At 43.7% G+C, this 14,272-nt stretch overlaps 1 protein-coding gene across 1 annotated transcript in view; it reads left to right on the top strand.

Annotated features, from left to right (window-relative positions):
- The window catches only part of LOC126235939 (zinc metalloproteinase nas-4-like), a 130,443-nt gene that overhangs the window by 43,388 nt on the left and 72,783 nt on the right, over window positions 1-14,272 (top strand). The window contains exons 3-5 of the mRNA XM_049944910.1: window positions 2,836-2,902; window positions 3,332-3,435; window positions 6,632-6,713. Coding sequence (XP_049800867.1) covers window positions 2,836-2,902; window positions 3,332-3,435; window positions 6,632-6,713 — 253 coding nt within the window. The remainder of the gene's footprint in view (window positions 1-2,835; window positions 2,903-3,331; window positions 3,436-6,631; window positions 6,714-14,272) is intronic.

Below are 14,272 nucleotides of genomic sequence, written 5' to 3' on the forward strand. Positions count from 1 at the left end.
CACATAAATCTATTCTGTTTCTCTACTTACTCCGTACGACACGTAGAGTTCTTATCTTCTTCATCAAACTCACTTTAAATTTGAATTATTGTTTCCGGTCTTATAGAGGACTCACATTTCTGCAGGCCCCGTCTCAAATATTCCAATGCCTCACTACCTTATACATCCTGGTATCCTTAGCCCAGCGGTTTCCGCTGTCGTTACCTTGTAAATTGTCTGTCTCTCCTTAGATATTAACACATTTGACATGTCCAACAGAACAGATGAACAGATACCACTGGTGCTACAGCTGCCATGTAGAACAAACTATTAAGAGAAATTAGGACATTCGGCCGTCTACAAGCACTGAAATGAATCAACGGTGAAGACCGAAAATTTTTGCGGGACCGGGCTTCGAGCCCAGCTGCTCTGCTTCCCTAGAACGGTAGGCTTAACCGTCTCGGCCATCTGGACACGCTTCCGGTCTGACGTAGCTCTGAGTCTTTCACGTGCTAGTAGCCCCCTTCTCCTTTAGCATCACTGCACGACTGCTCGCAGCATTCGCTAAGTCCCGCAGGGGTTCTGAATATTTTGAATATACACTACTGGCCATTAAAATTGCTACACCACAAAGATGACGTGCTACAGACGTGAAATTTAACCGACAGGGAGAAGATGCTGTGATATGCAAATGATTAGCTTTTCAGAGCATTCACACAATGTTGGTGCCAGTGGCGACACCCACAACGTGCTGACATGAGGAAAGTTTCCAACCGATTTCTCATACACAAACAGCAGTTGACCGGCGTTGCCTGGTGAAACGTTGTTGTGATGCCTCGTGTAAGGAGGAGACATGCATACTATCACGTTTCCGACTTTGATAAAGGTCGGATTGTAGCCTATCGTGATTGCGGTTTATCGTATCGCGACATTGCTGCTCGCGTTGGTCGAGATCGAATGACTGTTAGCAGAATATGGAATCGGTGGGTTCAGGAGGGTAATACGGAACGCCGTGCTGGATCCCAACGGCCTCGTATCACTTGCAGTCGAGATGACAGGCATCTTATCCGCATGGCTGTAACGGATCGTGCAGCCACGTCTCGATCCCTGAGTCAACAGATGGGGACGTTTGCAAGACAACAACCATGTGCACGAACAGTTAGACGACGTTTGTAGCAGCATGGACTATGAGCTCGGAAACAATGGCTGCGGTTACCCTTGACGCTGCATCACAGACAGGAGCACCTGCGATGGTGTACTCACCGACGAACCTGGGTGCACGAATGGCAAAACGTAATTTTTTCAGATGAATCCAGGTTCTGTTTACAGCATCATGATGGTCGCATCCGTGTTTGGCGACATCGCGGTGAACACACATTGGAAGCGTGTATTCGTCATCGCCATACTGGCGTATCACCCGGCGTGATGGTATGGGGTGCCATTGGTTACACGTCTCGGTCACCTTTTGTTCGCATTGACGGCACTTTGAACAGTGGACGTTACATTTCAGATGTGTTACGCCCCGTGTCTCTACCCTTCAATCGATCCTACATTTCAGCAGGATAATGCACGACCGCATGTTGCAGGTCCTGTACGGGCCTTTCTGGATACAGAAAATGTTCGAAAATGATTTTTCACGATCTAAGCACCCAAACTGCGTGAAATGTAATCACATGTCAGTTCTAGTATAATATATTTTTCCAATGAATACCCGTTCTACATCTGCATTTCTTCTTGGTGTAGCAATTTTAATGGACAGTAGTGTAAAAAATGTTGTTGAGGTTGTTTCACTAGAATATTTTTGTAAGAAAAAATGAATGACTGGGAATCAGGGTTTTGACACTTATTGCGCTCTATGCTTGTTGTGTAGCACACCACGTACAATAGACGTGAAGCACAGAGCTGAAACTGACGTAATCTGGTTCCTCTCACAGTTTCTCTGGTGAACTGGTATCTCGGTTGCACTCTTTAGGCCTACCATGCCTGTCTTGGCAAATGCGTGGACGTTGTATAATAACATATGAACAGTTAAAACATTCACGACACAGATGATACAATTCGCAAACATATTGGTTCATTACGTTACTTCCTAAGCAAGATTAAGGTGATGTTGCGGCCACTGGAAGGACAGCTGGGAAAGGAAATAAATCAGACATCCAGGATTGGCCAGGAATACCGCTGTAAAACTACTGCAGGCTACTACCCAATTAGCCTCCTGTCTGTTACTCAAAAACAAACAGTATTTATAGAAACAATGAAAATTTCAATGTTTAATTCAGGTTTTATTCGAAAATTGTTGATTTGTAACGTGAAAAAAGGGATGTTGTATAAAAAATTTAAAAAAAATCAATAGAAGTTTATCATGTAGTGCTAGAAAACATAACTGCCTCAAAGAAAAAAAGGTGAAATATAAAATAAACGCACAACAAAAAATATCAAAAATCGCTTCGGTACTTCGTCAAGCCCATATAAAACGTGTTTCTGTTATTCACAAATAGCTCTCACACTTATAAATAAATACAGAAAACTTTTGCCTTTAATCGTGATGAAAAAAACAATAGTGATTATACAGGTTTTTTTAATGTTTTGTATGTAAATTGCGCTTACATCAAAAGTAATTGCTTTGGTTATATAAAAGTGGAGAAGTTACACGATCAAGTTTCCCTCTCATACATTCACTTATGTTTCTTTCTCTGGCAATGCTAGCAATACTACCATTACTCCTACCATTTACTACATCGTCTATGTTCTCTACCAAAAATACCGAACCATAGTTGTGGCAGAGCGCCACTCTAGCCAGGGCACGTCACCTGTGAGCAGACATGTTGATCGGTGTGCCTGTTGTGTGTGTTGCAGGAAGCAGACGAGCCAGGGGAACCCATCTCTGACGAGGAGTTCGCGCTGTCCGCCACCTCTGCCGCAGGTGCGTGCCGGTGCTTCAGCCACTTTAGAAGAACACACAGTCATATAAGTATTTTTCCTTTTCACACTCCGTTGTACAATGGAGGAAACAAATTTTAACATTCCTTGCTCTCTGATTTGCAGGTTGCAGATGTAAATTGTGATGTTTCAAAATTATAGATTTGCGACAATTCAAGTGTGTATTTACAGACATTTCAGTGTTATTTGAGAGGGGTACGTCAAAAACGTAAGCTTGAAAGGTCACCTCCCACCAAAAGAATTCTTTTGCAGTTGGTGACTTAATTTATTTCATTAAGTTCGCCTAGAACATTTCGAAATGGCGTGGTATACTCCTGGGCCGGAATGTACGGCTTGGTGCTACCTCGCTGCCTGTGCCGCCCTTGGAGTTCGGAGCCAGCAGCGCGATGTGTTGTGTTGTGTGGTGTTACAGCGCTGCAGCAGCCGCCACTGGACGACGGCTCCCCGGACCCCATCCTTGCTGCGGGGCTCTTCGAGGGCGACATCGCTGGGGTCTCCCCGGAGGACGTTCTAGAGGTGAGTGGGCGTCGACACAGTGTACCGCCAACCGTCGATCGGAAGTGCAGCACTGTATCCGAGCCAAAAATCGTTGCCTGTGAACATACCAGGCATAAAAGATGGTTATACATTAACTTCTTGTTGACATGCGTTGGTTAGAGACATTGAGAGATTTGTCACAGAAATAATCGTGCCTTTTTTCTCTTTGCATTGATTTGTTTCTTTTTCATTGTTTCCATTTTTTTTATTTGCTGCTGTGAGTTGCACTCTTGAGAATCTACTGCAGTTCGAAGACTTGCAAACAAGAGGGAAATCGCTCCTTTAGAAGCACAATAAATGCGAATGTATTACTGTTTATTTAAAAGACTCTGAAAAGTGGGGTTTTGGCTGTCTCATTCTACCTTCCACTGTACCTTCAAGAACGTTTCCAAAAATTTTAGCATGCGAACATACTCGCGCTTTTTTCAGCATGCAACGCACCTCAATCTCCCTCAAGCTCCCCTAAGCACAACTCACTCACATCCAGCAGCACATCGCTGTTAACTCGCTCATACCCATCCACTCCCAGTCGCCCTTTCTCTCTCACTCTTTCAGCCCAGCTCGTTGTCGTTGTCTCTTCGTGTCTCTGTGTTATTGTCTCCTGTGTTATAGCCACAGTCCCCTACGTTCTGTGTTACTATTAGTTGTTCTCTATATCTATATAGAACATACATGCAACTCTTAGATCGACGACTGACAGAAAGTAGTCAAAGTCTGGTGACAGTCGAACATTTTTCCAAGTCCAGCAATGCTCAAAATATTTATGAGTCCAACTGCAGTTGGAATATTTCCACGTCCCAAGACCTAGAAATTATCAGAATTCCTTCAAGTCAAAAGAGAGCCGAAAATATTGCGAAGTCCAAGACTATCCAACTGGCAGAAGTTTTTTAACACCATACGCGACAGTTTCACCACTCATTCCACAAACTAACATGCCTGTCTACAACCGAGTCCAGCAAGAGACTGCCTTCTCAAGAATTGTAACGTGGTTACTTATTCTAGGATTGAGAACAACTGTGTAAGTTGAAATGACATGTTCAATGTCGCAATTTTAGCACAAAAAATACACGCTTTTACGCAGTTTACAATTTGACAACATAAAAACAATTATCAGGATAACGCATCTCGCCGATATCAAACAGTGAAATAATCCTAAACACAACAATATTAAATATTAACTCTCAGAAAGAATATTAATCCTAAACACAACAATATTAGAGTTTAATTAGAAGTTTTTTTACAAAATTGTTCCTACACGTACATTATCATGTTGGTCAGTACTACGAAAATCTTCCGATTCCGGTTCATAGTTCAGTACTATTTAGGATGACAATCAAGTCTACGGTGGATGGTTAGTTATGTGACAAACTGAGCGAAAGATTACCCAAGGCCACTTGAGTTTATAGTGGACGCAAGCTGGTGAACCAACAAAGTTTATGCATCTGCATGCGGTATTCACCTTAAGCTGCGACGAGCTGCCGTCTGCTAGGCTGCTCTCTTCTGCTGAAATTCCTGTAAAACTAATCAAACCTTTGCTCAACTTTCCAGCAGAAACTTTCCCTATGTTTCTCGTTACGCGAGAAAACATGTACTCAGCCCTAGTCTTTGTAGGTGGCGATATGCACGCACATGGTTGGAGCAGGCTGCATATTACAGTGCCCTCTCAGTTCTCTCAAGAACAATTAATGCTCCATTCTGCACTTAACTTTAGTTCAGAGAAGAGTCCCTGAAAATTTCTCTCTTGTCTTACTCATGGCCGAACTGCCTCCCCCACTTGGGTTCATTCGTTCTTCATGTTCATGGCCTTTTTCGACCTATAGGAGCATTCCTCTTATTTTTTGGAAACTCTCTCTACCAATCGCAATGTTCCTTCTATTAAACTGCGTCAAAACTCCAGTATTTTTTTTCCTAGTGCGTTTCCGCCAATCGGACGTTTTGCGCCCATTCTAGACGTCTAAAGTACATTGACCTTCACATGTGTCGCACTCGCTGGACACGTGATCGGAATGCGTCACTGGTTTTGTTCGTATCCCTTTGGAATTCCAAAATGCAGCTTTCTAAAGCTTTTTTTCTGTCCCTCTGTAGATGTGCCGCTACATGCATTTCTCCTGCCTGAGTCACCTCGTTGGGTCGTTGACTTTCCACCTGCCACCCCTTTAAGTGGTTTCTGTGGTAACCCCTGTGGTGTGCCTTCTCTTCTGCCCTTGTCCCTCTGGCTTTCAAACTAAATCGCCTCACGCTTCTTGTTCCACCTGCTGCACAAAGACATGCATTATATAGGAACAGTGTGTTAATTAGCATTGATTGTCATCCCTTTTTGCATTACATACTGATAGGCAAATTTGCTCATAACCGCTGAATTACATTAGGTGTCATATTCACCTTCTCGTTGCGATGCATATAGCCCTCATGTAAGGTGCGAATCTGACTTTCATTTATTCTGCCACCTTACAGAGTTTCTCTCTCCTACTTATGGTCACAGTGACCATTTTTCAGTGCCATTCAATGTATATGTTGCTTTAAGACATAAAATTATTTCAGTTTACTTGTATGTTATACAAATCAATTTACAGGGCTATTCATTCAACATCTCATGATGTGTATATAAGGTCCCTATTGTTAATATTTTAGTGTAATGCGTAAATTATTGATATTACGTTTGGCAACATAAAATGTTACACAAAGGCAGGTAGCTTAGTAATAGTATGAAGTAATTATTTTCTCTTGTGTTTAGGAAGGGCAAATCAGCTGCTTTTATGGCTGGGTGTTATTGAGAGTGGGTGAATCATGTCGGAAACCTTTTCACATAAATTACCTGAGTACAAATGGCAGTACCACCAGTGCACTGCTCTTTTATGCCTTGTGTCGTAATACTACCGCCACATGTATATGGGCATATCTCTATACTATGACTTCTGTCACCTGGGTGTATGATGAGACCGATGACCTCGCTGTCTGGTCTCCTTCCCCAAATAACCCAACCCAACCCTCACCTGGGTGTATTTTGTTCAGCCCTGGATCTGCTGCCATAATTAATTACGACTGTCAGCCATGATACCAGTTCTGGATACCTGGTATGAATGGTTTGCCTTCGAGATGAGTGTTTGGAGTCTTTGGTCAGTGTGTTAGCAGTGTCGCAGTGCTGAGACCCCGCTGTGTGGTTGTGTGTTTTCAGGACCCGGATGCCGCCTACCACGACGGATCGACGCGGCGTTGGGAGGGTGGCGTGGTGCCCTATGTCATCTCTGCAGCCTTCAGTGAGTGTCGCCACCGCATACCGTCTACAGACCGGTTCTTACAGCTTCCGACGCCGCGCAGTTACACAGAGCTTGTGATTCATGCGAACAGTTTTAATGTGTCGATTATAAACAATTTTTACGAAGGCATTTATCCTGCACTCACGATAATTTACATATGTACGCGCCCATTCTGGGAATTAGCCATTATAGATCTGCTGATAAACGATTAAGAACGCGTATAAAACAATGAGTTCTCTTGAAGAAAAGCGTCTACTGAAGCACAGTCAACACAGATTCAGAAAATATTGTTATCGTGAAACACAACTAGCTCTTTATTCATAAACTGATTCTATATTTATAGCTTTCCAGGAGGCTTTTGACACCATCCCTCAAAACCAACTTCTAATCAAATTGTGTGCCTGTGGATTATCCTCTCAGTTGTGCGACTGAATTAGTGATTTCCTGTTAGAAATGTCACAGTACTTAGTAATGGACGGAATATCGCCAAGTGAAACAGAAATGATACATGGTGCTCCCCGAGGGAGTGTTATAGGCCCTCTGTTGTTCCCAATCTACATAACCGATGTAGGTGACAAACTAAGCAGCCCTCTTAAGGGGGGACGTTAGCGAAAGCGACGAAAATTGTGAAAAAATTGTTATTGAATCTTCATTTACTACACAATGTTTAAATTTCAATTCTTGAACATTACTTTCGAATTCCACTTCTACGTGGGATAAAAATGACAATTAACAAAAGCTTGCAGGGGGCCACGCACCTTTGTTGTTCTGTATTTCCTCATATTATTTATTCTTGTGGTGTTTTCTTCCAGTTTTATGCAGCCACAATGTGGGAATATTTTGGTGCTTAGCAGATCCAGAACTTCTATAAAAGTGTATTCATGGAAAACCACGCAACCAGACAACATTTCTTTAGCGCATAATGCTTGTTTAGTTTTTAACTGTGCTAATATTGGGAGACTATGGACTCTACAGATGCTAGGATTTGATCCAGGACCTTTCACGCTGTCGATATTCGAGGAAACCGATAACATGAGGCTTAATGCAGCTGACATTATTGTTGCTCAATTTCAAAACCAGGTTAACCTAAGAGGACAAGGAAAGAAAAGACTGCTTGAGGATGAAGAGGAGGATCCATATGGTTTGCTCTAGTTCACTCATATAAGGTAAGGCCTGATACTAACACTGTCAAATCGGTGATTCAGGTTTTCCGAACTTCTGTTTTGGCAACTCTTGTACCTTTTCCTCTCAAACCACTGACATTATAGCACCTAAATTCGACGTTCTATTAGTCAATACTGTAGTGATACATTTTGTGGAAGGAATTTTCATTTTCTGCAGTAGGAAGCCATTTACGTTAGAGAGAAGTCCTAAGATTTGGTGAATTTTTTTCATAGAAATTTATAGAGCTGTAAAAATGTAGCAAAAGAAGGTACCAATATTCTGTTCTATAGATACTTGTAATAATGGTATGTCAAACTCTGTAGAAAAATACATTAATTTCAGCTCGTTTTGTGTTGTACCGAAACAGCGGAGAGTGTGTCACGGATATGATAAGTGAATTGGGGTGGCAATCATTAAAAAATGCGTTTTCCGTTGCGGCGAGATCTCCTCTGAATGTGAAAATACATAGGGAGAAACGATCATTGTAATAAATTAAGAGATATCCGGGCTCGTACAGAAAGTTTGGAGCATTCATTTTACCCACTCGCTGTCAGAGACTGGAACGGTAGAAAAATTATCTGAAGGTATTTTGACGAACCCTCTGCGAGTGTGAATTGCAGAGTAGTCATGTAGAGGTAGATAAAGATGAAAATCAAGGAAATAAATTTACTCACAACGGTGTCAATACTTCTCGTAGAAACGTTTCATTCATTAGGAGGACTTTACTGCGAATACCCTTAATTATGAATTTGAATCGCAATTTACTTTTTGGTACTGTGGTGCACGTTATCGTCAGTAATTTAGCATGACGCGCATATTTCTCAGTATTGGCGTAATTGGCTTAGTAACCTACAAGTCGTGCCTTGGGAGGTTTGATTTAGTACTGAACCGATGCTGCAGTTCATACCAAAGATTTTCGACGGCTTCAGTCTAGGTCTCTGCACAGGCCAGCGCGTCAGTTACTTCGTACTATGATGCAACAGTTGACTGGAGCATAATCACTTTGGCACAGAAAATGTTCAGTTACAAATGGCTGCCACAGATTAGTAAACAATTCATTGTTGAAGATACTTTCCTTTTGGTAAAAACCAGTACTAAGGGCCTAAACGAGAAAAAAACGTCCCAGATTATCAAGATTATCAAACCACCACCACCACCACCATCCCACCAACACTCGATTTCTCTGTCGCCTCACTACACTCAGATGTAGTTCGGCAGGCAGCCGCCGTGTCCATAACTCGCCCACTCGTATTCATACATGCTCGCCAGATTTTCAGGATCCTTCTGTACCATAACATCTGAGGTAATTCGGGTCTCTCTTTTCCTCGTTTTTAAACGGGGAACATTCCAGAAACTTCTCCAGAAACTCCCTGACATACGTAATAACAGGAGCTCTTTTGTTGAGGAGCTAGCTTTCATCGCTGTTGCCAATCTGTTTCTACGGTGTTCCTATCTCTCACCATTATGCTGTAGGGAGGAACTGATGAGTATTTACTTAAACCTCTCATATAAAATCCGATACGAAATTGGCCACACGCAGCTCACAGATGCAGTATCACCACAATCTCTGTTCGGTCGGCGCAAACATGAAGCATATTTTCGTGGACGGGTGTCCTCTGCACATGCAAACCTCTGATAATGGCGGTCGATACCGCTGACTCACTGCAGTGTCGTCGGACTGCTTTGTGCGAAGCGTACTCCTATATTGGTTTCCACCGTTTGGTCTTTCCCTCCTAGATGGAAACTGTAATCGATATAGCTAGTACATAAAATGTACTAACGAAAAACAATCGCAACACAAAAACCAATTAGCGTAGAAAGATGAAATTTCGGCAATGCAATCTCTAGGTGACATATTTCGGTGATTAACATTGCAAGATTATATGTTAATGTAAACGCGAGATAAGGCATTGCAAATGTGAAATGCAGGTGCATTAACAATCGGTGTAACCGCCAGAAAGTTGAATGCAAACATGCAAACGAGCGTAATTTGTGTCTTACAGGTCCCGGATGTCAGTTTGTGGGATGGAGTTCCACACCTCTTGCACTTTGTAGGTAAATACAGGGTCAATTAATGCTGTTTGTGGATGATGCTGGAGTTGTCGTCCGATGATGTCCCACATGTGTTCGATTGGAGAGACATCTGGTAATCGAGTAGGCAAACACAATATGTCGACCGTAGAGCATGTTGTGTTACGTTACAACACCAGCATGTGGGCGAGTGTTCTCCTTTTGGAAAACACCCCCTGGGATGCTGTTCATGAATGGCAACACAACAGGTCCAATCACCAGACTGACGTACAAATTTGCAGTCAGGGTGTGTGGGATAACCACGAGAGTGCTCCTGCTGCCGTACGAAATCGCACCCCAGACCATAACTCCAGGTGTAGGTTCAGTATGTCTAGCACACAGACAGGTTTGTTGCAGGCCTTCAAATAGCCTCCTTTTAACCAACACAAGGTCATCACTGGCACCGAGGCAGAACCATCCTTCATCATAAATCATACAGACCTCTACTCTGTCCTCCATCACTGAAGTCGCAAATGGTGATGGTTTGGGGCCGGTGGAATGCACGCTATAGCGCGCCTGGCTCGGAGCTGTCCTTGAAGTAACCGATAGTACGAGTAACAGTTGGGTGTGTCACTGTGGTGCCAACTGCTTTTCAGATTGCTGCTGCAGATGACGTACGATGCGCTGGAGCCATACGCCTCATCTGTCGGTAGTACCACGTCGCCGTCCAGTGACGGTCTTCTTGTGACTGTACATTCCTGTGAATGCCAGCAATCACGTACAGTGCCTACATTCCTGCCAAGTGTTTCTGCAGTGTCGCAGAAGTTTATCGTAAACTCATTGCACAACCTCATTCAAACTCAGTTTGCCGGCCGGTGTGGCCGAGCGTTTCTAGGCGCTGCAGTCTGTAACCGCGCGACCACTACGGTCGCAGGTTCGAATCCTGCCTTGGGCATGGATGTGTGTGATGTCCTTAGGTTAGTTAGGTTTAAGTTGTCTAAGTTCTAGGGGACTGATGACCTCAGATGTTAAGTCCCATAGTGCTCAAAGCCATTTGAACCAAACTCAGTTAGGTATTGATAATGACGTTTTTGTAACCTTAAAAGCGTTCTTGATTAACATCAACTTACCATTTCCAATCTCAAATATAACTAACGCTCATGACCGTTACAGAGTGTATATAAAGCAGACCTAACTACATCCTCGTAGTGGCGCTACTAGCACGACTCTTATGCGACTGGCGCGAAACTGGAATAGACATCATCATTCAGGTGCAGAAACACGACTACCAACTTTGGTTTACATCGTACAACTCCTTTGTAGTGTTCCGATTTTTTTCATGAGTGCACATAGTTTCATCTTTAAAACGTCATTAGGTTTCCTGTTACACAAAGACTCAAAAATTTTTTGAAATAAAAGTTTTTAGCTGCGTTCAGTATATGTGCGTTCCATATACAAAGTGCAGCTGTAGATCCTGTGTTGAGAGTTGTTGTGTTATACTCCTTCTTTCCCGTCTTCAAGAAATCTCTATTCTCGAGTTATTCCAGATACCATGGTTACCATCTCCAATATATTGGTAAACCGTTTCCCATATTCTGTTAGTTTCGATTCTATTTAAATACTTCTTCCAGAACAAGCGTTCATGAAATTTTGCCATAAATGCGAAGCAGCATGCTCGCCAAGGGATGGAGTCACATGCTTCTCAGCTATTGAGATGGGTGGGAAACGCAGACCTTTGTCTCGCTGGGGTTTGGATTCAAGTGATTAGCAGCGTGAGGTAGAGTGTGCTCAGAGCTGACACCCTGTTCTCTGATACTTCTGAAAGCTCGAATCTTGCACACTGATGGCAGACGATAGTCTCACGTCAAATCATACAGCCTTCGGCGGCTGACTGTGTCTTATGCAATTCTCGGGTTGATGAAGATCTCTCCCGTGTATCTTCTTTTGCTCAAATCCGTCTTTAGAACCATTTTAGCGTAAAATAAAGAGCTTTGGATGACTTATAATCAAACAACGAAGCAGGGGTGGATAACAACCTACAGGAGGAATAGTATACACAAGAATGGAAAGGAAAATGAGGCCCTGCTAGAGAACCATCAGCTTCACTCTAGAAAAGATACAGACCGAGGTAAGGCAGTGGTTAGCACACTGGGCTCGCATTCGATAGGTCTAATCTCTGTCTGGCCTTCCATATTTAGGTTATCCGTGTTTTCCATAAATCGCTCCAGGCAAATGCCGTCATACAAGTGGTGCATATTCCTTCTATAGGGTGGTCAGAAACTGTCTGAAGAGCTTTTAAGGGTGTTACAGGGTAGAGTGTGATGAGACGCAACGGTTAAGAAAAAATTTTGATACGTAGCGACCTTATAGAGTTGATTAGGATTGGCGTTAGCTAATTAGAATGTTGCACTCGCAAATTCAAGCGGTTCTTAAAACCGAACAAGAGAGCGATAAAAAAATTGGACTTGGGGCGGTAGTAAGGATGGAACCGGTGCCAAAGGCTGAGCAGTCTCGTGCGCCATCATCTACCTCTGTGAGAGTAAATGGCACTAATTGTATTTGGCGGACCTCTTGAATTTGCGCGCACAACGGCCCAATTGACTCGGAAACGGCACAACGTATGGAATCTTTATCTTATCAGTTATTTCGCAGCACAGCCTAGCCTGAAACACTCTTACAGGCTCTTCAGGTCGGTTCTGACCACCCTGTACAGTCTGAACACACACTGTCGTATTTCTTAGTAAACATATGCAAAATATGTACTAGCGACTTCCCCTCGTGACTGGTTTTAGGCTGAACAGCGCCACACATCTACAAGTTACTGAAAAGCACAAATTCGCATAATATTTTTGTACCCTGTGTGGGTTATGGTGTAATGTGTTGTGCTTTCTACTAGGACTTCCAGAAAGGAGAGGTCCTTATAAATACTCCGAATTGTGATTGTTTTGGTGAATTTCGGAGCCATCTGCGTCATTTAGATTTCCATTTATGTAGCTTTTAGTACGCGCATCAAGGACCTACTACCGAGAAATCTTCAATACTGACGGTTACGATAAATCACCGACGAATGTATCGCCACAGACTTTAAAAAAGAACTGGATAAAATTCAGTGTAAAATATTACTTCATCAAAATGGAAAGACAGAAACAAGTTTACAATTTACCCCCGATGTCTTAGCGTTCAAAATGGTTCAAATGGCTCTGTCCTAAAACTAATAATTAATTTTACACCATTCACTCCTGCAATGCTTCCGAGTAATGTGGTGCAATGACCGCATTGCAGTCCGGTAGGATACAGAATTTCGACGCTAAGACATTGCCGGCGGGTGTGCCCGAGAGGTTTTAGGCCCTTCAGTCTGGAACCGCGCGACCGCTACAGTCGCAGCTTCGAATCCTGCCTCGGGCATGGATGTATGTTATGTCCTTAGGTTAGTTAGGTTTAGGTAGTTCTAAGTTCTAGGGGACTGATGACCTCAGATGTTAAGTCCCATAAAGCTCAATGCCATTTGAACTATTTTTTTTTAACGGGCGATATCACTCTCTGATGTCAAAACGTAACTGCAGATCAAGGTCGGAATTTTCGCACTTAATACATAAATAATGAAACAACCGAGCTATCTATGCGATGGTGATAAAAATTGCGATCTCTTTCATTGCTTCACTGTTGTTGATGCACTATCCCCTTCCAACTCTCCCTTCCTGTCGATTCCCTCGACAGGTCTCACCTCAGAATGTATTAAAATCGTCAGTAGATACGAGGGGCGTAAATACACTCCTGGAAATGGAAAAAAGAACACATTGACACCGGTGTGTCAGACCCACCATACTTGCTCCGGACACTGCGAGAGGGCTGTACAAGCAATGATCACACGCACGGCACAGCGGACACACCAGGAACCGCGGTGTTGGCCGTCGAATGGCGCTAGCTGCGCAGCATTTGTGCACCGCCGCCGTCAGTGTCAGCCAGTTTGCCGTGGCATACGGAGCTCCATCGCAGTCTTTAACACTGGTAGCATGCCGCGACAGCGTGGACGTGAACCGTATGTGCAGTTGACGGACTTTGAGCGAGGGCGTATAGTGGGCATGCGGGAGGCCGGGTGGACGTACCGCCGAATTGCTCAACACGTGGGGCGTGAGGTCTCCACAGTACATCGATGTTGTCGCCAGTGGTCGGCGGAAGGTGCACGTGCCCGTCGACCTGGGACCGGACCGCAGCGACGCACGGATGCACGCCAAGACCGTAGGATCCTACGCAGTGCCGTAGGGGACCGCACCGCCACTTCCCAGCAAATTAGGGACACTGTTGCTCCTGGGGTATCGGCGAGGACCATTCGCAACCGTCTCCATGAAGCTGGGCTACGGTCCCGCACACCGTTAGGCCGTCTT

The sequence above is a fragment of the Schistocerca nitens genome, chromosome 1, assembly GCF_023898315.1.
Source record: "Schistocerca nitens isolate TAMUIC-IGC-003100 chromosome 1, iqSchNite1.1, whole genome shotgun sequence".
NCBI lineage: Eukaryota > Metazoa > Arthropoda > Insecta > Orthoptera > Acrididae > Schistocerca > Schistocerca nitens.